Here is a 24,340-nt window from a genome sequence, read left to right as displayed (position 1 = left end):
ACAGATGGGCACAAACCAAAATACGAACCAAAATTCGTGATGAACCAGGCTAGTTCATGGTTTGTGAACCAGTGGTTCATCAGATCCCATTTCTGATTAACTGCCACGAACTTTAGGCTGGTTTGTTTGGTTCGTTTTTCAGTTCATCACCGATCAATCAGTTTCCTAGGCAACAGGGGATGGACTTCCTGCAGACCTTCTACTGACCTGGAAGTGGTGATTTGCTGGCCTGGAAGTGACATTTTCATGAACCAAAATGAACCAATTTGTGAACCGGGGAAGGTTTGTGAAAGTTTGTGGTTTGTGAAATGTGACGAACCATGAACTGCGTGGTTTTTTTTTTTTCTGGTTCATGCCCATCTCTAATGCAGAAATAAAGTGCTCTGATGACTAGCGAAAGTGTATTGATATAAAAAACAACTGTTTTATCTTGAATGTGTTTTATCTTGAAGCTGCCTTACACTAGGCCCTGTTCATGTGTTATGGTGAATGCACATACAACCTGCATGAGAAAGAGTTTCAGTGAGAAAGGCAGCCTATAATAACTAAATAAAATAAAAACATGTGTTCACTTTACAAATGAAACTGGAGACCAACGTCTGGATAAATGTGGGGTTTCAATTACATGTTCAGCTGTACATTTGTGGAATGTGAGAATTAACACATGTATAAGAAACAATCAACTGTACACTGTACATGGATTGTACATGTGTTCACTTGTGAACAGGGCTACTGAGTCAGACCATTGGTCTGTAAAGGTCAGTATTGCCTACTTTGACTGGCAGTGACTCTCCAGGGTCTTGGGTTGAGACCTTTCATATCACTTACTACTTGATCTTTTGAACTAGTGACTGAACCTGAACTTTCAGCAGGCAAACCCAGATGCTCTACTATTCAAGCCACATTCATGAACCAGCTGATTACCAAAGGATCTTCCCACCACTGTTCACTTTTCATGGCATGGATATCTCAGTTCACTTTTTTGTTTTACATATTCTTGGGAATGAAAATCAGTCCACAAGACTAGGCTTATACAGGGACGTTTTACTTTTGTTAAAAAGATTGCTACAGCTAAATTATTATGGCTATGGGGACTGGATTCAAATTGGAGAGCAATGTAGTCTACTTGACTCCTTGGAACAATTAATCACTGACCTTGTCTAGTTCCTTTTGAATCACCCAACACTTGGCTACTCCCAGCAGCACGTGAATCTGTCCCAGACGGTTTCCAATCTCTGTCATGATACTCATTGAGGAATCATAGCGGGGAAATGCTGTCTGTGATATTAAAAAGGCCATCAATTGATCTCCAAGCCTTACAACCATATCTTCAGACTACTTCATCCCATTCCATACAGTTTGTGCACATGTATTTGTACCTGTACATCCATACGGCTGCGATGGATATCAGCAAAGCAGAGCAGACATTGTGCCTGCAAAGGACGATCTCCATGCTGAAGGGCGATCTTCATTGACTCCTAGCAAGGAAGACTTAGTGTCAGAATTAGAACCTTTCCCATCACACCCTACATCCCAGCTGCTCTAGATCCTGTTGGTTGTAGCTGAAAGAAAATTATATATTTCTTGTTCTCTGCTTCTATTTGAACCCAGCATCCCAATTCCCTGAATAACTCATATGGGCTGTTCCACCTAATGACCAACAGACTTGCAAGGTATATGCACCAGTTGGAGCATATTTATGTGAGCTACAGGATATGTGTTACTCTCTCTTTTCAGGTACCCTCTCTACCTATTATGTAGAGAGATATCCTCTCTTTCTTCAGTGCCTCACCACCTCCATCACCACTTTTACCTCACAGCATTCCATAGCATCTGCCAAGTGTCCCAGCTTCCGATAGGCTACTGCCATGTAGTACTGACTCATTGCGCGATATTTCAGACTCCAGCCCTTTCCATAATCATTCACCAACTCAGCTGCCTTGCATGGAAAGAACAGGGCTTTCTCATAGTCCTTGAAAAGCCAGGAGATAAAAGCAGAGAATGAAGATAAGGCCATAAGAATGTATGCAGCACATCAAAAAGCTTGTCAAGAGAGTTGTGAGCAAATCTATAGCTATGATTGCAAGCACACAATCTTGGATTCTGCCAGCAGAATCCTCTAATTGGCCTAGAGTGTGAAGTACATGCTGCCCAGATTATACATTGCTTGCATAACGGACACAAATGTGGAGATATTGTTCCAAAATTGAGTATACAGCCCCCAAATATAAGTGAATATGCATTTGCTTAAGTTTCCCCCGAAGTGGCAGTGAAAATGCAAAAGTGCATTGACACTTGAGGGGGAGAGGAGTGTCAAAGAATAGGAAACTGTTTGATTTTCTTAAATGTAGGATATGTCTTCCTCAAAAATTTCAAGTAGAGTCCTAGTATTTGGGATTTATTCACAGAATTAATGGAAGTGATAATTATCAACAAATAATTGTTTTGATAACCTTGAATCATTTAGAGGAAGGCATAACACTGTGGACCTTTTATGGCTTATTTATTATTGGTAATGGTTATGGTGGTGTCTTTTTTGATATTTTGTTCCCTGATTTTTAAAATTTATTTTTTTTAATTAAGAGTTTTATACACTTAAAAAACAAACATAAAAATACTACAATTATGCACAAACTAATAAATGAAACAAAAACTACTAATCAACATACATACATAATACATACCTGTTGTCTTAAATACGTGCTCCTATGAGCTACTTGTGCTTCATGTGGTCTAATGTCAGCCCTAGAATTGTTTATGTTCTGTTTCAGTATTTCTTCAACTCTGTATTGGATTCTTGCTAATGCTATGTCTTTGTAAAATTGTGTTTCTTTACCCTATGGAATTGTTTATGGAAAGGTCCTTGAAACTTGACTGTACTAATCTCACACTGTGTAATCTGCCTTGAGTCTCAGTGAGAAAGGTGGACTATAAATGACATAAAATAAATGAAAGGTCTCCAATTTTCTCCAAAACAAATATTCATATCATGTCAAATTTACACTTTTTTGATACTGTTTTGACTTTGTCTCATCATAAAAGTTTCTGAAGAGGCAGTATCTAAATTTTCTAAATACGTACATGCATTACAGACTTTGCATATATGCGATCCCTGGTTCAAGCCCTGCACGGGGCTAGCTACCAGACAGTCCTGCAGGGCGTCCTAGACACAGCTGAGATTTTTATCCAATGAAGTTGATAGGTAGTAGACAGGGCCGGCACACCCACTGAGGCCAGGTAGGCAGTTGCCGTGGGTGCTGGGGAGCCGGAGGGGGCTGGAGGCGGTGCTGGGGGCTGAGCGGGAGGGATGGGAAGCCACAGCTGCTGCAGACCCCCAGCCCTCCTGCCCCGTGCTGCCGCCACCAACACACGGCCCCAGCCGGGCGCAGCAGCCATGGGTGGTGCAGGGCAACTGAGCGGGAGAGCTGGGAGGCCACCCATGCGCTGTCCCAGCCGCCTGCCGCAGCAATGGGGCCGGCTCGCAGCACACGCTGTGTGATGTCACACATGATGTCATCACGCAGTGTGGTATGCAGGCACATGCCTGGCCACGGGCACCAGAAACCCTGGAGCCACCCCTGGTAGTAGATTTAGAGCAAATTAAAATATATTACTTCTTCATTCAGTGAATAATTAACCTGTAGAATTTACTGCCACAAGATGTAGTGATGGCTACTAGTTAAGTTCACTTTAAAAAGGAATTAGACAAACTTATGGAAGACTGATTGATTAATGGATATTAGCCACAATCACAATGGAATTTCCATATTCAGAGACAGTAACTAACCAAACAGTTTGGCGGGGGTGGGGTGGGTAGATAGGGGAGGTTTTGGTCTTTGTTCCCTGCATCTAGGCCTTCCACAGGCATCTAAGCTGTATGAAAATATGAACTGTCTTATCCAGTATGTCTGTCTTATGTTCTTATAAGTACTGGCATTTTTGCTAAAAAATCTCTACCCATGTTTGATACATCTAATCAACAACCACAGCCACACAACCAATCATGTATCTATATTTATGTGATAAAATGTCTGTGTAAACCAAATACATAGCCTCCTTTGATTTCTTATGGGAGAGCAATGACACACGATACATACTTATCATGATTTCATAATGTCACTCTGTGAGAGACAAAATTATGGAAAGGTCCTTGAAACTTGACTGTACTAATCTCACATTGTGTGAGATTTAAGACACCTTTAGTGTCTAAAGTAAAACAGATGCTAACAGAAACGCTGTCCAACCCTGCATGCACCCAGTTTTAGTTGTACATTTCATTGTGGTCCGCTAATGGATCTCTCTCCAGTGGAAGATAATGTCTACGTAGAAAAATGGCAATACATTTATATGCCACCTTTCCACCCAAAAAGGGTCCCCAAGGGGTCAAACAACAGACATTAAAACAGTATTTAGAATGAATATATAAATATTTAACAATAAAATAAAAACAGACAGAACCAGGGAGGAGGGCCAATAAAAGTTTACTGGAGGTACACCAAACTTAAAAGTCTTCACCTGTTGGCAAAAGACAATGACAGAGGGAGATAGGCAAATCTTTCTGGGGAGGGAATTCCAAAGTTTCAGCATAATGACAAAAGCTTTTTCTCAGGTTGCTACTCGTCTTGCCTAAGATTGTTGGGGCACTCAAAGGTGGGTGGGTGGGGCACCCAAAGCCTCCAATGATGGGTACATTCATATGGTAGAAGGCGGTCCTTAATATATGGAGCTTCTCCCAGAGTTCAACCAGAAAAATCTTTCAAGGATGCCATTTCATCATTCCCAACTTCCATAATCTGGGCATATGGCATTCAGCATCCACTGTCCCATATTAAGGACTTACAAAGGTTGTGGAGGTTTATGCAGTCTGCATAACTGGTTTCTTAGACTCACAGTGGAGGTGTCCTGGGGGGAACGTACCTATTTTTTCCTGGGACACTTCTCTCACCCAAACCTGAAAGCTCACACAGCAGAGGAAGACACTATTTTTATGGGGGCCTAAGACATTTGCTCAAAAAAATTAAAAGCACACACGTAAAAGTTTTGTTGGTTTTGGGCCCCACCCTTCAGGTTTTTTACCTAACAAATTGTTCCCTCCCCATCAAAGCAGTGCCCACCTTGAGGTGTGTGTAGAAATTTCCTAAGCTGCAACAGACACGACACTCGAGCATCTTGTCATCATTGTTGTGTGCATAGCGCAAGGCTTTTTCAAAACACTCCAGTGCCTTTTGGAAGATACTGAGGCCCAGGTAGGCATTGCCCATGCTGAGGCTGACCTGGCCATTCAGCTGCAGGCTCACTGTAGTACCTTGCATGTTCAGGCAGGTCTTACAATAGGAGATGGTTTTTTGGAATTCACAGAGCTTCTCATTGCTCCGTGCCAGATTCAGGTAGCTCTCGGTAAGGTAGTCAGGGTCTTCCAGCTCCCGGGCTGTGTCAATCTGTACCACTGCAAACTTTCAGCAGAGAACATTTATGGAATATAATCTCTGTTAGAGATGTGATGCATTCAAAGTCAAGCTAACCATAACTTGATACATTACAAGCTTTAGAGTAAGGATACAGAGATATCGGACACCAGATTCCTCTGGTAAAGAGAGTCCAGAAGACAGTATTAAGAATGGCAAATGTCTTTTTTTTTTTAACATTACACCCAATTTTATTTATACAAAATGCCTTGCGTGAAAAACTAACAGTAAAACAGCTGATTAGGTTTCAAGCAAGTCAGTCCCTTTCACCATCCAAAGACAAGATGGTAATTTGGCATTATTTGCTCACATTTTTTTCAGACCTTTCTTGTGTTTCTTTGCAAAGCGCATATTCCTCAGGAATTTGGGATCAACCCCCTTCAGAGATTCATATCTATGTGACCTTGGCTTCTTAATGCCATTTCTGTGCCATTTGCGAGACTGGTTGTGAGTGGTGTGGTTCTTAGACTTGGCCATAGCTTAAACCTGCGCCTTTGCAGCTGCTTGGACTACTACTCGAAGAGCAAAGAATGGCAAATGTCTCGATAGCAAAGCTTTCTCGTTCAAAAATGGTTATGAAAAATCACAGTGAGACTGAGGAATTAACTCCATTATTCATTCCCCCTTCTAAAGCACATACCAGGCACATTCTATACACCCGTGTCACCGTTCAAATACTTTGTGGTTTATGCTCAGTCTCCTTTTTATCCAAGAGCTACTCTCAGTGTTATGAGTGGAAGGGACCCTCAGGAAAGACCATCAAATACTGTTAATTTTTTAATGGTGATCATATTGCTCACTCGTCTCCCAATAGTGTGACTGCAGATTTCCTACCAACCAGACTACTCCTGCACTTTACACTCCCGAACATCTCTCCTCTAAGAATACAGTTACCATGACAACAATTAGTGTTTAATTTAGAAAGTGAGTTGTTTTGGATTATTCCCCAGGAAATGAATTAACTTTAAATTAATTAAATAGTTGTATCTCTCAAACTACTATTAGAACCAAGTATACCTCTCTACTGTCCCTCTCATTTAGTCCTGTCACCATTTTTGGCTTTTAGCCACCAAAATGTATTTTGATGGCCTTTTGGCAAGGGGGTGTTTTATGCTATAATTTTTCTTTTTAAGAATATATAATGGAGGTAATGGGCAATGAAGAGCAAATGGCTTAAGCAGCTTCAGGTTGAAGGGGGAGGATAAAAGTGGGAAGACAACCGAGACAACACAGGGCTCTTTTGTATGAGAAGCAGGGGTGTCATGGAAATATGTAAGTATTATACTTAGTGAGACGCGTGTATTCTAATGAACTCTGTATGAACTTTACTGTAGTTTTTTCTAGCATGTTGTTCACAGGTGCTCTTTCATTTTGACAGCCAATTAAAAATAGTGGACAGTAGCCAATAAATGTTCTCTAACTGTTAGAATGGACCAATGATGATCTGCTCACTTTATTTTTTTCTATCATCTTTAATGATTTATATATCTTTATCCTGCAGCTGGACATAGTATCACTTTTTGGTTAGGTAGAATGTAACATGATTGAAAATATGAATGATTAATTAAATATCAAACCAATCAGAGTTTTATCTATGCTATCTCGTGTAAAAGATTTTAGATTTCTGCATATCATATAGAAGTGCTAACCCAGACAATGGATCAGGGTTTTGCTGAAAGCAATCTCATGTAGATCTAGGTGAGAAATTTATCTTGCAACGTGTGTTTATTGGAAACATCAATCTATTTCACAGCAAACCTGACTGATTTAAACTTAGATTTAGTTGAGAAATGTTAGGAGACTTAATTCTTATTGCCTTCATCTGTTCCCTTTGAAGGTTCTATCTTAATAATCATTTATATTTTGATACCTTGCTTTATTAAAAAGACAAGTTTATTTTAATAAAAGAATAAACACTAAACTCTAAACGGGAGACTTTGTGTCTTGGTGGGGAGAGTATTGCCAGAAGGATCCTATAAATTATTTTGTACTGACAAACAGATTCTCTTAAAGGAGGAATAACTGTTTTCAGGTCTCACTTCAAGGACTGAACTCTGCTCAGAGTTTCAGGATAAAATCTTTACATTGAACAGTGGAAAACCTTAATGAGATGAGGATAAGCTTTCTGTTACAGGGAAGTGGAAAATGGTAGATGTTATAACAAGAAATACAAATAATAATAATAATAATAATAATAATAATAATAATAATAATAATAATAACAACAATAATAATAATAATAATAAAGGAAGCAACCCCCTGCCCCCCAGAACAAAATCCATGTAATGCCTTCTCTTTTCACCTCCTTACTATAGGCCACCTCATTTCTAGGCAGAAAATTTCATCTCATGAAAAGCAGTCTTGATGACTCATTCCCCTCCATATATCATTAAGAAAGAGATTAATTGCAACTTGGATGTTGATCCCTGGTATCTCATGTATGACATGCTTCCCTGCAGTTCTCCTTGTTTCTCCTCCTAATCTTTTTGCCTGTGGGCCCTTCTTTAAGCAGGTGTGGTATCATCCTGTCCAAGCGAATTAAAATTAATATTCATGCCAGATTCAAGATAAAGGATGAAATGGTGTTCTGAAAGTCAGAATTTGCCTAGCAATGTATTTTCCATTTATAAATTGTTTATTTCATAAGGTTCTCCAAACTTAGTACACACCTTTTTATTTAGACTCTTAAGTATTCAAGACAAGATGTGTCTGCTTCATTTTCGGCATCTTGACAAAGCATAACTTGAAGTAATCTTAATTATATTAAAGCTTTGGCAGATTATCTACCATATTCTTTTCTCAAGAGTTAATATAGCTTCAGTTCAAGCCTGATGATTCATTCTGTTTTTCTAAACTTTGAGCATAGTATTTCAGGAATTGTTTTTAAACCAGTCAAACTTAGTGTAAATCTATTTTTTTTGCTCTTTTCTATTCAAACATGGTTATCTTTCAGGATCGCCATAGGCTTGATGCGCCTCCCAAATTATTAATGGATTTCTTTCTCAGTCGGACTAATCAAATCAAATAAACTAGTATAAACTTGCTGCCATGTGGAATTGTATAGCCTCTCCCTTATCTTATGAAACAAAATATTATTTATTTAGAATATTTTTATGCCACCTCTCTAGGAATCTGCTCAAGGTGGCTTATAAAATAAAAATAATTTATTTATTTAGAACATTGTTATCTTATACCTAAGAAAAAGCCTTAAGAAGTGCCTGGCCAACCATTCCTTGATTACCTGCAAGAAAGAGTTCTGTAATTTACCTGATTGGCCTTTTTATTGCTAGACAGCTCTTATAAGCATGTATTAATCATTAAGGCAAAAAAAATCCTCAACTTCCCTCCCTGGGTTTAAAAATCAGAGGTCTTCAATCTGCTTCATGCAGGAAGTCAAACTATGTGGGAACTAACTCATAAAAACAGTGTTGCGCTTACCTGTAACTGTTGTTCGTTGAGTGCCTTCTGTGCAGGCACACATTGGGACTATGCACACGCATGCCTGCCGCAGAGATTTTTTTTTCTAGCTTAAAATCTGTTAAAGGGGGAGCGCGCCCCTACTGTGCTTGCACAGTAGCTTTCCCACCAAAATGCGGTTGCTAGGGCGAGTGCCCCCAGATTCCCTCAGTTCTCTGGAGCTGCCAGAGAGATCAGGCATTTAAATAACACAGTGGGGCAGGAGGAAGGGAATGTGTGTCTGCACAGAAAACACTCGACGAACAACAGTTACAGGTAAGTGCAACACTGTTTTTCATCGTTGTTCTTCTGTGCAGCCCCACATTGGGAGTATAGTGAGCTACTCACCAATGGAGGCGGGTGTGAGTGATCAGCCAAACAGTGACTGGAGTACAGCCGTTCCTACTGCTGAATCACACCTTGCATTTGTGTCCACAGAATAGAGCTTGATGAACATGTCAGGAGAAGACCAAGTCACAGCTTGACAGACATCTTGTAAGGGAACCCCTCAAAGAAATGCAGCTGAAGCAGCTTGAGCTTGTGTGGAATGGGCTTTAACCAGAAACGGACACCTCAAACCAGCCTTTCTGTAACACAGTTTAATAGTGGAAACAATCCATCTAGACAAGGACTGGGAGGATGCTGCAAGGCCTTTACGTGCACCAGCATAACAAATGAACAATGATGTAGATTTTCTGGTATCACTTGTTCAATGCAAGTAGTACAATAAAGACCACTTAAGATCTAACGTGTGCAGTGACTTCTCTACAGGGGGTCTAGGGAAGAACACCGGACCACTCTTTCCTGTAAGTGAAATTTGGACACCACTTTGGGTTGGAACTCAATACTAGTTTGTACTATAACTTTTTCTGGGAAAAATTGAAGGAATGGAGGGTCAATGCGAAAGGCAGTGATTTCCCCCACGTTGGGCTGAGGTAATGGCAATAAGAAATTCCACCTTCATCGTTAACAGGGATAATTGACAGGATGCCAAAGGCTCAAAGGGTGGCAGCATAAGCTGCGAGAGCACCAAAGGCAAACTCCACTGTGGGACAGGGGGAGTCCTAGGGGGAAAGGTTTTAAACAAGCCCTTAAGGAACTGCTGTTTTCCCAGCTATCCTTCTGTGAAAAGCAGAGATAGCCACCATATGTACCTTAACACTGCTGATAGAGAGCCCCATTTTGTGCAAACCCAGAAGGCATTCCAGTATACACAGCAATGGGCAGGAAAAAGGGGATAAACCAGTTGACCCTAGACAGCCCTGGTGGATAACTTTCTTGGGTTCAACAGAACATGTGTAACTTCATCAGAGAACCCTAGATTGTGGGGTAAAGTAACTATGCTGTCAATTTCACCCTGACCAGTAGATCTGGGCTAAGGGAAAGTAAAGGAAACGGCCCTTGGACATGGAGAGCAGGAATGGAAACCACTCCTGGTGAGGCCAGAAGGGAGTAACTAGAATACAGCGAGTACTGAAGGTTCGAATTCTGCACAAAACTTTGTGCAGGAGGGGGTTGGGAGGGAAGGCATCACCCAGTGAGATAGAGTCTGTCCCCGCTCTGGAACAGAATTTGCGGGTCTCTCATGGCAAAAAGATCTATCATGGGGAACCCTCATTTGTGAAAAACTGTTGCCAGGTATTTGTAGTGTAAAGACCACTCGTGTTGACTTAGGAACACCCTGCTGAGTGTGTCTGCCTTGGTGTTCACTGTTCCAGCTATGTGCATAGCTTGAGGTCGGATGCTGTTGGTTACTGCCCACTCCCATAAAGCTATGGCTTTGGCACAGAGTTTGAGCGATGCCATTCCCCCTTGCTTGTTCAGATAGTAACACGCCGTTGTGTTGTCTAAGAGGATTTGAACCCACGTGTTGCATAGGACATCTGCAAAAGAAGCAAGGGAGTAACGGATTGCTTGAAGCTCCAGGATATTAATGTGCAATTTAGCTTCTTTGGGGGACCAAGCATCTTGAACAGTTAACGCAACACAGTGGCCACCCCAACCCAATGATGAGGCATCTGGGCATCCACAGAAATAGTAACATCTGCTAAAAAAAGTTCCGAACTCATAGTTTCCAGCCAAATTATTATGATCCACCAAGAAGGTGGGCAGATCATTTTAACCCTTGGAATAGAAAGTCGTACAGCTTGACTCATGATTTGTGGATTGTACTTGCGCACAAACCAATTCTGCAAGGGTCTCATATGAAGCCATACGAAAAACACAATAGTCGTAGTTGAAGACATAAGGCCCAAGAGGATTTGGATCATAAGGACTGATTGGTTCCGATTGGATGTGAAAAACTGCCTTGCAGGGAATCAAACTGGACTCCAATAAAATGATTTGCTCTGGATGGGGTCAGGATTAACTTATCCCAATTCACCAACAGACCTAGATGTGAGACTGTGGTAATGGTAAGATTTATATGATCACAAAGTGATTCTGGCATGGGTCCCACCAGGAGCCAGTCGTCCAAGTAAGGAAAAATCGTACAGTCTTTAGAGTGCAGGAATGCCACCATGACAGCCATACACTTCATGAACACATGAGGAGCTGAGGCTAAGCCAAAAGGCAACACAGTGTATTCAAAGGCTTCACTCTCACACATGAAGCGGAGATACTTGCTGTGGCCTTCATAAATTGAGGTGTGGAAGTGCACATCCTTCAAGTTAACGATGGCGAACAAAAAACCGACTTCTAGAAATTCAATTACCCTGTTCAATGTAAGCATTCTGAATCTCTGTACCTTTATAAATTTATTTAGGCCTCTCAGGTCTACTATTGGTCTAGACCCAACAGCTTTCTTATCAACCAGAAAATATCTTGAATAAAACCCATAAGGAAAGGCTTGCAAATTAACCTTGTGAATAGCACCTTTAACAAATCAACAACATTTAACTCGAAGAACATGAGAACAAGAGGGAGATGAACCAGGAGGTAAAGAAACTGGGGGACATTCAGAAAACAACAACTTGTAACCATTGGCAACAATTGAGAGAACCCAGAAGTCCTCAGTGATGGATCCCCAAAAAGCAGACTATGGGTGCTATCTGTCCAGAAAGGGAACAGGCTCTACTGACCCCTCCAGTCCTAGTCAGAACATTGATTTCTGCCCCTAAGTCGATGCCTTGAGAGATAGTGGCTGGCCTTGCTTTCCTCAGGATCCTGAGGATCGTTTAGCGGAGTGCCTCTGAGAGGAAGAAGCAGGGAAAGAGTGCTGGGTATATGGTTGATGGTAAGAGTACCTTCCTTGACTCTGTTGGTAGGAGTGCTGATAGGCATGCTGATAGGCTGGTGTCCTCTGGAAGCGACTCTGAGAACCGTAAGGTTGCTGTGGGGCAATGCCCCCCAAGGATTCGGCTGCTGGTGGGTTTTCTTCATTTGGGAGAGGGAGTCATCTGTTTTCTCCAAAAAGAGGAGAGTCCCTTCAAATGGGAAATCTTCAATTTTCGTTCTTTTGTCTAAAGGAAGCGCTGTAGAGTGAAGCCAGGCATGGTACTGCAAAATGACGGAAGATACCATGGAACGGGCAGAACAGTCAGCAGCATCCTTAACAGCTGTCATCTGTTTGGCCAACTTAATGGCTTCAGACTGTAGTGCCTTTACCAAAGGGCGATGATCTTCAGGCAGGTCCTGCAAGTAAGTTGACAAACGCTGCCACAGGAAAAGATTGAACGACCCCATGATGGTCTGAAAATGTACAATCCTAAAATTTAGTGATGCAGAAGAGTACATTTTTTGTCCCACAGCATCAAGTTTCCTGCCCTCTCTATCTGCTGGGGCCAACAATGAACCATGTTGGTAATGCGCCTGGACCTCTTCTGCCACCAATGAGGATGGGCGAGGATGGTTGAAGAGATATGGGCAGTCTTGTTGCTTGAACTTGTAGTACTTCTCTATTTTACGAGAAGTAGCCAAAGTAGAAGAGTGTGATCACCAAATGGCTTGTGCCATGCCCAGCAGAGCCTCCACCAGTGGAAAAGCAACAGGCACCAGAGATCCAGAGTACAACGCATGTAAGACTTTACTTTCGGGCTTGGACGTGGATGTAGAAATGTCCAGCTTCAAAGCCGTTACCATCCTAATCATCTGTTTCGAAAACATCCTATAGTCATCATTAGGCAATGTTGAACGCATGTCACCCACTGACTCTTCAGGAGACAGGTCAGAAGCCAAGTCCGAAGTGGCCTCGGAGTGAGAGGCATCTTCATCTTCATCATCGGAACTGGAGAATTCCGCTGGAGGTTGCTGGGAATGGGAATGTGAAACCGCCCTTGGGGCTGAAGAAACTGGTTCTGAGGATGTTGTCGGAACTGAAGTATATGGTGGAGGTGGATAAGGTGGTGGTACCGGAACAGCTGCAGCAGGTTGGTGATGGAAAAATGCCAGATACAGACTGCAACCATGCAACAAAATCTTGCCAGTTAGTCATATTACCTATTCTTGGAACTGATTGCCAGGGGGGAAGCGATTGTGGGAGTCCAATAGAAGATTCATAGAATCATAGAGTTGGAAGGGGCCATACAGACCATCTAGTCCAACCCCCTGCCCAGTGCAGGATCAGCCTAAAGCATCTCTGACAAACATTTGTCCAGCCTCTTCTTGAAAACTGCCAGTGAGGGGGAGCTCACCACCTCCCTAGGCAGCTGATTCCACTTTTGAACTACTCTGACCGTGAAAAAGTTTTTCCTAATATCCAGCCAGTACCTTTGTGCATGTAATTTAAGCCCATTGCTTCACGTCCTACCCTCTGCTGCCAACTGGAACAGCTCTTTGCCCTCCTCCAAATGACAGCCTTTCAAATATTTAAAGAGAGCAATCATGTCCCCCCCTCAACCTCCTCTTCTCCAAACTAAACAATCCCAAGGCCCTCAGCCTTTCCTCATAGGGCTCAGTCTCCAGACCCCTGATCATTCTTGTCGCTCTCCTCTGCACCCTCTCGATTTTGTCCACATACTTTTTGAAGTGAGGCCTCCAGAACTGCACACAATACTCCAGGTGTGGCCTGACCAAGGAAGTATAGAGAGGGGCTATGACCTCCTGCGATTTTGACGCTATGGCCCCTTTGATACAACCCAGGATTGAATTAGCCTTTTTTGCCACCGCATCACACTGACTGCTCATATTTAGTTTACAGTCCACTCTTACCCCAAGATCCCTTTCACATATACTACTGCCCAGAAGTGTATCCCCCATCCAGTATTTGTGCTTCCCATTTTTGTGGCCCAGATGTAATACTGTGCACTTGTCTTTGTTGAATTGCATCCTATTTACAGCTGCCCACTTCTCCAGAGTATTCAGGTCTTGTTGAATTTTAATTCTATCTTCTTGGGTGTTTGCTACCGCTCCCAATTTGGTATCATCAGCAAATTTAATGAGCAGCCCTTCCACTCCTTCATCCAGATCATTGATAAAAATATTGAAAAGTACCGGGCCCAAAACCGAGCCCTGCGGTACCCCGCTGGACACCTCCCTCCAATCTGATGAACCGCCGTTGACCACTACTCTTTGAGTGTGGTCCTCCAACCAGTTCCCTATCCACCGAACTGTCCTATAGTCCACTCCACAGTCTTCCAGTTTGCCCATCAGAATGTCATGGGGGACCTTATCAAAAGCTTTACTGAAATTCAGATAAATCACGTCAACAGAGTTCCCTGGATCCAGTAAGCTGGTCACTCGATCAAAGAAGGAAACCAGGTTGGTGTGGCAAGATCTGTTAGGAACAAAACCATGCTGACTTCCCCGGATCACTGAGTGGTCCTTCAGATGCTTACAGATGGATCCCTTTAAAATCTGTTCTAATCTCTTCCCAGCAACAGAAGTCAGACTGACCAGCCTGTAGTTTCCCGGGTCATCCTTCCTCCCTTTCTTAAAGATTGGGTAACATTCGCTCTTCTCCAATCTTGTGGCACATCCCCAGTCCTCCAGGAGGCCTTGAAGATGATGGACAGGGGTTCTGATTGTTGAGACTATTGCAAGGTAGTAGCTCGGTTAGAAGGATCCGCCCACTACATCGGAATGGAGTGTTGTTGAAGCGGTTCAGCAGGTGGTTGCATTTGTGATCATTCTGTTGAAGTGGAAGGCAGCTGGGCTGACTCCATTGAAGATTGTTCTGTCGGGTTCGAGATGTGAGCTAACATTGGGTACAAAGCCAACAATTGCTCCAAAGAAATGATTGGTTCCGATAAAGAATGAATGGAAGGGTAATCATCATCCCCACCATGCAAAGAAGGAGTGCGCGGAGGCAACGGGGTGTGGAGAAGATCCACCACCTCTTCCTCTGGGATGGTAGGAGGCGGGGAAGATCTACCTCTGTCACTGCGAGATGAGGCTGAGCACTTTCTGTGCTTAGTTTTAGCCTTAGCCTTCTTAGGAGGGGGCTCTGAAGCAGCCTGACTTGCCAGATCTGAAGATGAACGCTTCCTAGACTTGTGTTTTAGCACTTACCAGCTCACTGGTGGTGGATCTCACTTCTGATGGTGATTTGCTCGGAACCGAAGACTGTTTTTTCGGATCCGAGGGTTTCGGAACGGTTGGCGATGTTGTTGGTCCCGGAGACCACCCCTTGTCCACAGGCTTTTCCCCAGTCGATTTTTCAGGGGTTAAGAGGGATGATCCCCACAAAACCGCCTTCAGGTGAGCAGCCCTGTCATTCCTCGCCTTGAGTGTGAAGTTTTGACATATTTTACATTGGGAAATGTTATGACCCTCTCTGAGGCATAATAGACAAAGATCATGACCGTAGGAGTGGGTCATTTTTGTGCCGCAGCATTGGCACTTCTTAAAGAGAGAAGACTGCAACATCACAACAGAATGAACAACACCACGCTAGAAATGAACCTCTAGTTGGCGGCTAAAGAACTGAGGAAATTGGGGGGCACTTGCCCTAGCAACTGCGTTTTGGCAGGAACGCTACTGCACATGCGCGGTAGGGGCAAGTGCCCCCCCAACAGATTTTAAGGTAGAAAAAAATATCTCCGTGGCAGGCCTGTGCGTGGGCAGTCCCAATGTAGGGCTGCACAGAAGAACAACAATGAATTATAACTTACCATGGAAGGCCTATACATTGCTTCAACTTGAGAGATGCCAATATTTGGCTATGCAAACAATGCAGACTTTAGAACTGAACTCTCTTCTCCCAAGACTACCACTTCAGAACTGCATATGGAGAAACTGTATGGTTGAATATTTCTTAACACAAAGGCTCTGAACACAGAAAATTAAGCAAGTCAAGGTGAAGTCTAGACTAGAACCCCTCTGACTATTACACTAGTTTTCTACAGAGGGAGTTTTCTATGACATGGTGCAATCCTCTAATCTTTTGATACTTCCAAAGTCAACTTCCCTTTGCAATACTTCTGCTTTGCTTTCTCTCAGATCACAATTAACATTTAGGCTGCTTTGCATCCTTCTTATGTCTTATAATTAAGGCCATCTAGTGCTGCCAGTATGAAGAACTTGTCCTATTTTGGTATGTGCAATTTTCTTTCCCGTTTTCCATTAAAAAAATCATTTTCACTTGTATCATTATTACACATGCCGCTGCCCTTTTTATTTATTCCCTTTGAAATCAATGGGAATGTCTTTTATTTTTTTGTACCTCATCTCCTAACAGCACATATAAGGCCACTTTGGAAGCATCAGGCTCTGGTTGACCAACGGGCAGGACAAGAATGTGCCATTGGTCATACCCAACTTGTGGTGACCCCATCCACTGGGAATTCTAGTCAGGAGTCTAACAGAGGTGGTTTGCCATTGCCTTCCTCTGCATAGTAACCCTCAACCTTCCTATCCTAGATAGTCTCCCATTTAAGTTCTGACCATGGCCAACCCTGCTTAGCTCCCAAGCCCTGACAAGCTCAGGCCAAACTGGGCTAATCAGGCTGCTACAGGTAGGAAAGTAGGAAGAAAATCTCTCTACCTCCCCCCAGGCCTCAGATGCTGCTCCTGATGTGGAAGAGCCACACCTACTGCACCCTTGGTAATCTAGTCTGTAGGGCGCACAACTTAAAGCAGACATACTGCATTCCCCAGGGTGCAGCAGGGGTGGCTCATCAGATACACTGGGAGTAGTATCTGATACATCACAAAGGAAAGTTTTCTTTCTCCTCTCTTGCTTGATGGCTAGCCACTGCCTGCCTGGCCACCAACAGCATGAAGCTGCTGCAGCAGAAGTCTCAGCTGCGCAACAAGGGTTATCAGAGAGGAGGAGGAGAAGGTAAAAGGCAGAGGGTTAAGTTTAATTAATGTAACCAATGAACAAAATTATTCATTCACTTTTTATCGTTTCCTATAAGGTCCTAAATAAATAAATGGCTCCTTTCAATTAATTTTTCATGTTTGGGAATGAAAGCATTTCCTGAGTCCCACTGCTTTGTATCAGCACATAACTTAGCATCCAAAGCTGCTTAGGAATCTGGAAATTGTCACCATGATAAATTCTTCTTTCCATCATTCTTCCCTGATTTGTTCCAAGTTCTTCAAAGCTCACTTGACTATACCCAGCCTTTTTAGAGCATCCATGCAATCTTTTTCTTCTGTTGAACCAAAATCCAAATCTTTTTACCTTCAAGGTTCCAAGATTATCATCTTTTGCATTTCTGTTTAATCCACAGTATACTTTTCACATACTCTACATCTAAACTGCCCCCCCCCTCCAACTCTGGAAGTCCTTTTCATCTTTTTCTGTCGAGTTTTCTCAAGTGCCCTTACAGATAGTTTGACTCTGTCTGACTAAAAAATTGCTCAACCTTGCCAGCCAAACAACCCTAATTAACAAGCTGGAATGCTCTTGGCTGAGGTATGTGGGGTTGAGGGATTAAGCTCCTCCTCTTCCTAGTACAAATTGGCTATCATTCTCACCAAACACATATCTGGCTGTGAGTGCTTCAGATGAAGGACTGCATCATTCAGATACTTTTGCACAAAGGCTACTAGGCTTGCTCTATGAAATACACTACCTCAAAACACTCCTGTTTGAATGTCTCATTGTTTGTTTCTCACCAGTCCATGTCTGATTGTGTATACATGCCTATTTAGAGAGCAAACTCTTCAAATCAGGGTAACATCTGGCTTATTCATACCAGTTTGAATATGGCTTGGTCTTTGGTGTTTGGATACTAAGGAAAAATACAAAAACTTGCAACTATTACTACTATACTCATAGAGGAAAAACATCTTTCAGATACTACAGTGGAAATGGATCTTTCCTACCTGTCAATAGCCAGACCCAGATGAACATCAAATTCCAAGTTATTAGAACCACTTACATCTTCACACCCAGTATTGCCTTCATGAGAGCTGATGTGTCATATTGGTCACTCAGAAACCTGTGGTGAGCCCGGAAGACTCAGTTCAAAACTGACATCATAGGATGGCTGTGCACAAGGCATTTTCTCCTCCATCCACAAATTTGCAATACATAGATAAGTACTAGCTTGTGGATAGTTGTAAGGATTGCTGGAATAACATATGCTAAATAAAGTACTATGTTAATAATAAGCAAACTGATGATGACCCACCATTTGGGCATTTATTCTATCACCATTTGGTGCTTTGCTGGCAATGAAGTATAAAAGTTAGTAAATAATAGCCATATTAAAGACAGTCAATTGCTACAACACACTAAGGATAGCTGCAGCATCTCCTGAACGGTTGCAAATTCAGCTGCATTTCAGTAATGTACAGCTAAACTGAACAATCTGCATGGTAATATGCTATGGCTAGGACTACACTGTTCCTGACAATCAATACTACAGATGAGCACTCTAAAAACTTCTAGAAATGAGAGACAGGGAGCATAATTCAATCAACAAACATTGGTTATACTTTCATATCTGTATTGCTAAACCGCAAGTCCTACTTTTTCCACCCTCACTCCCATCCTCTCTGTAGTGCAAAAAATGCATTCATTCTGATATTACGTTACCTTTAGCATATCTTTGTACCTGCCCATCTCTGAATGAGCAGTGATGAGACATCCCAGAACTCGGAACCTGCCAGCAACGTCTGTGGTCTTTTCCAAAACCTTCAGCCAAACTTGCAGAGCCTTTTCTGTCTGGTTGGACTGGTACAGTTGGAGTCCTTTTTCTATCTGCTGCTTTGTCTGGTCCTGACCCATTTCTCTTGTGACCAAGAGCTTCATATACCAACCTACTAGGACAGCAGACACGTGCGTGTGAGAGAGTACGCAAAATACACACGATGAAATCTGTGTTAAAACAGGACGATGGATTGCATATTTAGGAAGCTCAGAGCTATGGGATACTCTGGTACTTCAGATCGTAGGAATGTCAATAAGGGATGGCTAATAGAAACCATGAAGATCCTAGGCCAGCCCTTCTAATCCATTGGGGGATCCCACCTTGTCTGCTGCTGTCCCATCATAACTTTCAACAGCCCAAATCCATGAACAAAGGAGTGGAAGAGAGAAAAGGCAACTAGAAAAAAAATCCTAAGTGGCTGGCATGAAATTCAATCGGAATGGCCACTCCTGTGTCCCTCCCCTCAACTGGTGACAGCTGTGCCTGTCAATCTTGATCATATGACTTTGCTGGAATGTTAGGCTTGGTAACCCCCAAGGTCAGAAAGCAAGCCAGAACCAACCGTTGTCCTTCCGTGTATACTGCTTTTATAAATACACCAGAGAGACCAGAGTCTATTGCTATGACAGAGTTATCAAATGTTTCCTTTGGATACTGAATACACTTAAGAGTACCAGGATGCATGAGTGGATTCCAACTGTGAGATGGAGGGCACTTAAGCAACACAGGAGAGAACTCCGCTTGTCTCTGGGACACTGAGAGCATATCCTAGAAGCCAGAGCACACTGGCAGAAGGATTTAATACTTTGAATCATTTCACACATTATGCAGAAGCAAACTCGAGCTTGCTGTGTGTGCATAGAAACAGGGAGCTCCTGTCAAACACTTCTCTCATGAGCTAACTTGTATGACACATAATTACACACTCGAGTTTGTTGTACTTTGATATACATTCCATGTTGATTTAAGTGGGTATCTAACAACATCATGTGTGAAGTGGCTCTAAAACTTTTAGAGCATTGGCTGCTGTGTGACAAAGTAGGATCTGGATTACAAAAAGCCTATTTACCACAGAAAACGTGTTAGCATTTAAGGAGTCTCAAGACACAATGGTTTTGGTGGCAGCAGACTAATGTGCCATTCTATGTGGCATAGAGACAAAATTTGTAGCTCAGGCACTTGGCACCATTGTATTTTGATATGCACAGATCCACTCACCTTTACATATATTTTTTTTTAAATGTTGAAACTGTGGTATGATCTTATTTTTTGGCCAAATACAAACTGGAAACCCAATTTGTATACCAGATTCTCAAAGCATACTTTGATGAAAATTCACACACTACATGAATATAAGGCATGCTTGTACAACAATTATTCCTATTCACATATTGAAGACTGGCACATTCATACTTAACTGATGGTGCCCAATTAGCCAGCAAAAAAATACACAAAAAGCAGGTTTATGCCATGAATAAGTTTTCCTCTATGTGCCAGTTCAGCTTATTTGGTGAAATTCATAGCCAGGTCTAGTTTCTGCTCTGCAAGAAGTTGCTGAGAGCTTAATATTATGGTAACAGGGATATACAAAAGTGGGTTCAGACAAATGATGCATTTTAAAAATGTTTCACACTTACTAGGATAATTCCTCTAAGGGATCTAGTAAAGAGTTTTATAGAGCTCTGGGATTTTAGATAGAAGATGGAGATATAAATGAAAGCCCCCCACCCCATATCCTTAGGTTTCTACACCTAACTTTTGTTGATTAAGTAACTTATCCTCATCCTGTCCATATAGATTTCAAAACCCACTAGCTTTGGAAGACAACATGGAAAAGACATCTTGTTGTGTATGTTTGAAATTCAGGAAAATGCTGGAATTATTTCACATACGTAAGTGTTCTGGTTTGCCTCCTAATATTGATCACGCACTCAGATTGGATCACAAATTCTTCTCTGGAATGTATGGCATTTCTAGATAGACACTAGGATTGGGAGGGGCTGCTTCTACCAAACATGTTTGAAAAACCAGGTAGTCTCCTGTTGGGAACACAAGGAACAGCTCATGTTTGCTCTCATTCTGAAACTTGCTGGCTCAAAGCTTTTCTGCTTTTGTTCCTACTACCCAAAGCCATCTACTAATTCCAATCCACAGGGTCCACCTCTTCATAGGGCATTTCCAGGTAAACTGCACAGGATACTTATATTTACCTTATGGTGTATTGAAATGTACTTGATATTGATTGTATTAACCTCATACTGTGTAATCCACCTTGAGTCTCAGTGAGAAAGGTGGACTATAAATGACGTAAATAAATAAATTTCCATAGCCTGCTTGCCAGAGTCAACTATATTATTAGGCCTAGTACCTGGGAGAGAAAAGAACACTATGATATCTTCTCTCACTGCAGAATGAAAAGAATTCAGATGACTGAGTTGTAGCAGCCAGCTTTACAAGGAATTCTTGTCACCTCAAAGATGTAGAAACTGCAGGTAACCATAAACACTCTATGGCTGTTTCATTGCTACTTAAATTTCCCTTGAAAAGTTGAGAAGAAACAAGAAACGAAACAGCAACATGAAATAAAGAGTTCATGAAATGCATCTGCAGTTCAGATGCCATTGGTTTTTGTACACAATCAGTTTTTTCCCCTCTCAGAGGGCTAATAGTGTGTGTGCCCACGTGTGCATGTGTGCAGAAAGGTACAAATCTCAAATTCATGAATAAAGAATCTTGAGTAGTAGGCCTGAACTTTAGGCACAGGCCACAGTAAATGTGTGAACATACCTAGTTTACAGCAACTTACTTAATTAAAGATGAACAGAATAACACAGGCCTGCTTTATTACAGAGATCTTATCTCGATATCTTTCAACTACAAGCAATTTAAGTTTTGCTTTGCTATTAACCTGCAAAAGGTATAATAATGCTGTTACAATAATAATAATGCTGTGTTACTCACTTCTTATGAGCAATTGGATTTCAAAACAGCTGTTCCATGTATCCATTCAGTTTTATGCACTACACAACAGGTGATACAGAACACTGCTTTGGGCTCATCAAGCAGCACTGGATGCAAGACTGAACTCTAATTTACTGTACTACATTCAGGAAAAGTGATTATTAAAATTATATGGCTTTACATTTTCTAGAGCTTTCTAATGAGGGTAACCCAATAGGAGGAGAAAAACAGGGTTGCACTTACCTGTAACTGTTCATCGAGTGGTCTTCTGTGCAGGCACACATTAGGACTGGGCAGGCACAGGCTATCCATGGAGAAGATTTCCAGAGCTTTCTAGAAGACTAGGAGCTTCCCTCCTCCCTTTGGCACTTTCCTGCCAAATCACATGACCAAGAGGAGGGGTGCTATTCCCTCAGTTCTCTCCATGCCACTGCTGGAGATCCCTCCAGAAACTAAGGTTCCAGAAAGTTCACAGCAGGAGAGAGGGATGTGTAACTGCACAGAAAACCACCCAATGAACAACAGTTAACAGGTAAGTGCAACCTTGTTTTCATCTTTGTGGCTTCTGCACAGACTATGGAGGACCATCTTCCCAACAGATGTTTAGCACCTCATTGACATTCACTCAGAGGTGCTTCTAAAAAAGCTGGGAACTCTCTAAAAGTGTCCCTGCCAAAGTACAAGCAGGAATACAGCAAGGAAAAAACAGCTCTCCAGGAGAGAGCCATGCCAGGTAAAGGACATTGAACAAACATGCACTCAAGAGGGAGTGTGATAGCCTCTACCAAACCACAAAAGGATAGTGTGAGGATAATGCCAGGTCTATCTTAGAGCCTGAATAATTAATACAACTGATAGCATTGTGAGAAATGAGGGCTGATATCCAACCCCTGATAGGGAATCCTGTCAGGGCATTGGACACATTAACATCATGGAATTCTATGAATGGAGGGAACATAGGTTAGAAACCCAGAGTTTTCTCATTCCACAGGTGGAAGTGCTGTACACTAAAAATGAAGCAACAGGGAGGTGCAAAAAGTTAACAAGAGGTTACACCCATATTTGGAATGGTTTTAGAGATCCAATAAGGAAGAGGAAAGATTAGAGAGCTTTGTCCCAAACATAATAACACACAAAGAACAGTCCAAGTCCTGCTATAGCCTCAGTAGAGACTTTTACCCACTTAGAGATGGAAGATTTGGTAGTCAAGGAGCAGAAGTTGCCACTCAGAAAAAACCTGAGACTACTGCAATAGTGCAGGGAAAAGAAGCTGGCCAAAACTGTGGAAGTCATCAGCAGGAGTGAAAACCCAGCAGATCCACACCAGAATAATGAAAACGGTGAAGCAGGCATGATGGGGCCAAAGAAAGTATAGACAGCATGTGCCATAAATACACCTTGTGCTACTAGAAATCTGTGCAGCAAAAACAGCCAGAGGATAAACCAAAAACAGCCAGAGGATAAACCCGCCCCCCAAAGAGATTACCTTGCCAGCAACCGCATTCCCCAACAATGGGGGTCCGAGGCAGCAAAGAAGCAAACAAAAGGGCAGGCCATGGACCATCATAGTGTGTAGCAAGGCCAAATAGCCCATGCCTCTAATCACAGTTAGCTGAGGAAAACATAATTGCTATGCATTGCAATGTCACGGAGCATTTGCAGTAAAACAAATGACAACAAAAGGTAATATATGTCTAGTTCTCTAGGTGATAGTAGTAGTGGCATGACAGTTATGCAGGAGACCACCCTTCACCCCCAGTGGGGACTCAAAGTGGCTACATTTTCTACCTTTCCATTCCATCCACACAACAGCCATGCAAAGCAGGCCAGGCTGAGAGAATGCAAAGGGCCCAAGGTCACAGGCAAGTCTCTCAGGCAGAATGGCATTTGAATCTGGATTTCCCAGATCCTAGCACAATGCTCCAACCATTACAAACTGGTTCTTGTTAGAAATGGTGTCATACAAGAATGATCCCAGAGAAAGTGTTGCACCAATATAGATAAAAGCACATGACAATAATCAATACTGAGCAATACCAGGCCATGTACTTGTATTCTAGATGAACTTTCAGACTTTGCATGAACCGTCTGTGTGTTTTTTTCTGTGTATTAGGTAATTCTAACAGGTGTGCTTTAATCTTTTGACAGTTAATTAAAATAGTGGACTCTATCGAGATTAATGTTCCTCTATCAGAGATTCAACCAATGGTGATCTCTCAACTTAACTTTTTCTGACACTTCTCAGAGATTTATAGTTTTGTCTTGCAAGTTTGAGTATAACGTAATTTTTTACCAATTGGAAGGTTATACAATAGAAACTATGAATATTCAATGAAGCATCAGACCAATTATCGTTTGTTTGTGCTATCATGTGAATAGACCTTAAATATTTGCATATGATGACTTAAAAACTGC

The 24,340-nt window shown here is 42.1% G+C and overlaps 1 protein-coding gene across 2 annotated transcripts in view; it reads right to left on the bottom strand.

Annotated features, from left to right (window-relative positions):
• Positions 1–19,286, bottom strand: part of RAPSN (receptor associated protein of the synapse) — a 29,964-nt gene extending 10,678 nt beyond the window's left edge. For both annotated transcript variants that reach the window (XM_054971612.1, XM_054971613.1), the window contains exons 1-5: positions 18,850–19,286; positions 5,115–5,453; positions 1,814–1,972; positions 1,380–1,478; positions 1,156–1,278 (exon numbers count right to left, since the gene is read on the bottom strand). In XM_054971612.1, coding sequence (XP_054827587.1) covers positions 1,156–1,278; positions 1,380–1,478; positions 1,814–1,972; positions 5,115–5,453; positions 18,850–19,065 — 936 coding nt within the window. In that variant the 5' untranslated portion in view covers positions 19,066–19,286. The remainder of the gene's footprint in view (positions 1–1,155; positions 1,279–1,379; positions 1,479–1,813; positions 1,973–5,114; positions 5,454–18,849) is intronic.
• Positions 19,287–24,340: the final 5,054 nt, after the last annotated feature.

This window comes from Eublepharis macularius, chromosome 2 (genome assembly GCF_028583425.1).
Source record: "Eublepharis macularius isolate TG4126 chromosome 2, MPM_Emac_v1.0, whole genome shotgun sequence".
NCBI lineage: Eukaryota > Metazoa > Chordata > Lepidosauria > Squamata > Eublepharidae > Eublepharis > Eublepharis macularius.
Note: the sequence above shows the minus strand (reverse complement) of the source record. Positions and strands in the feature narration are given on the sequence as shown.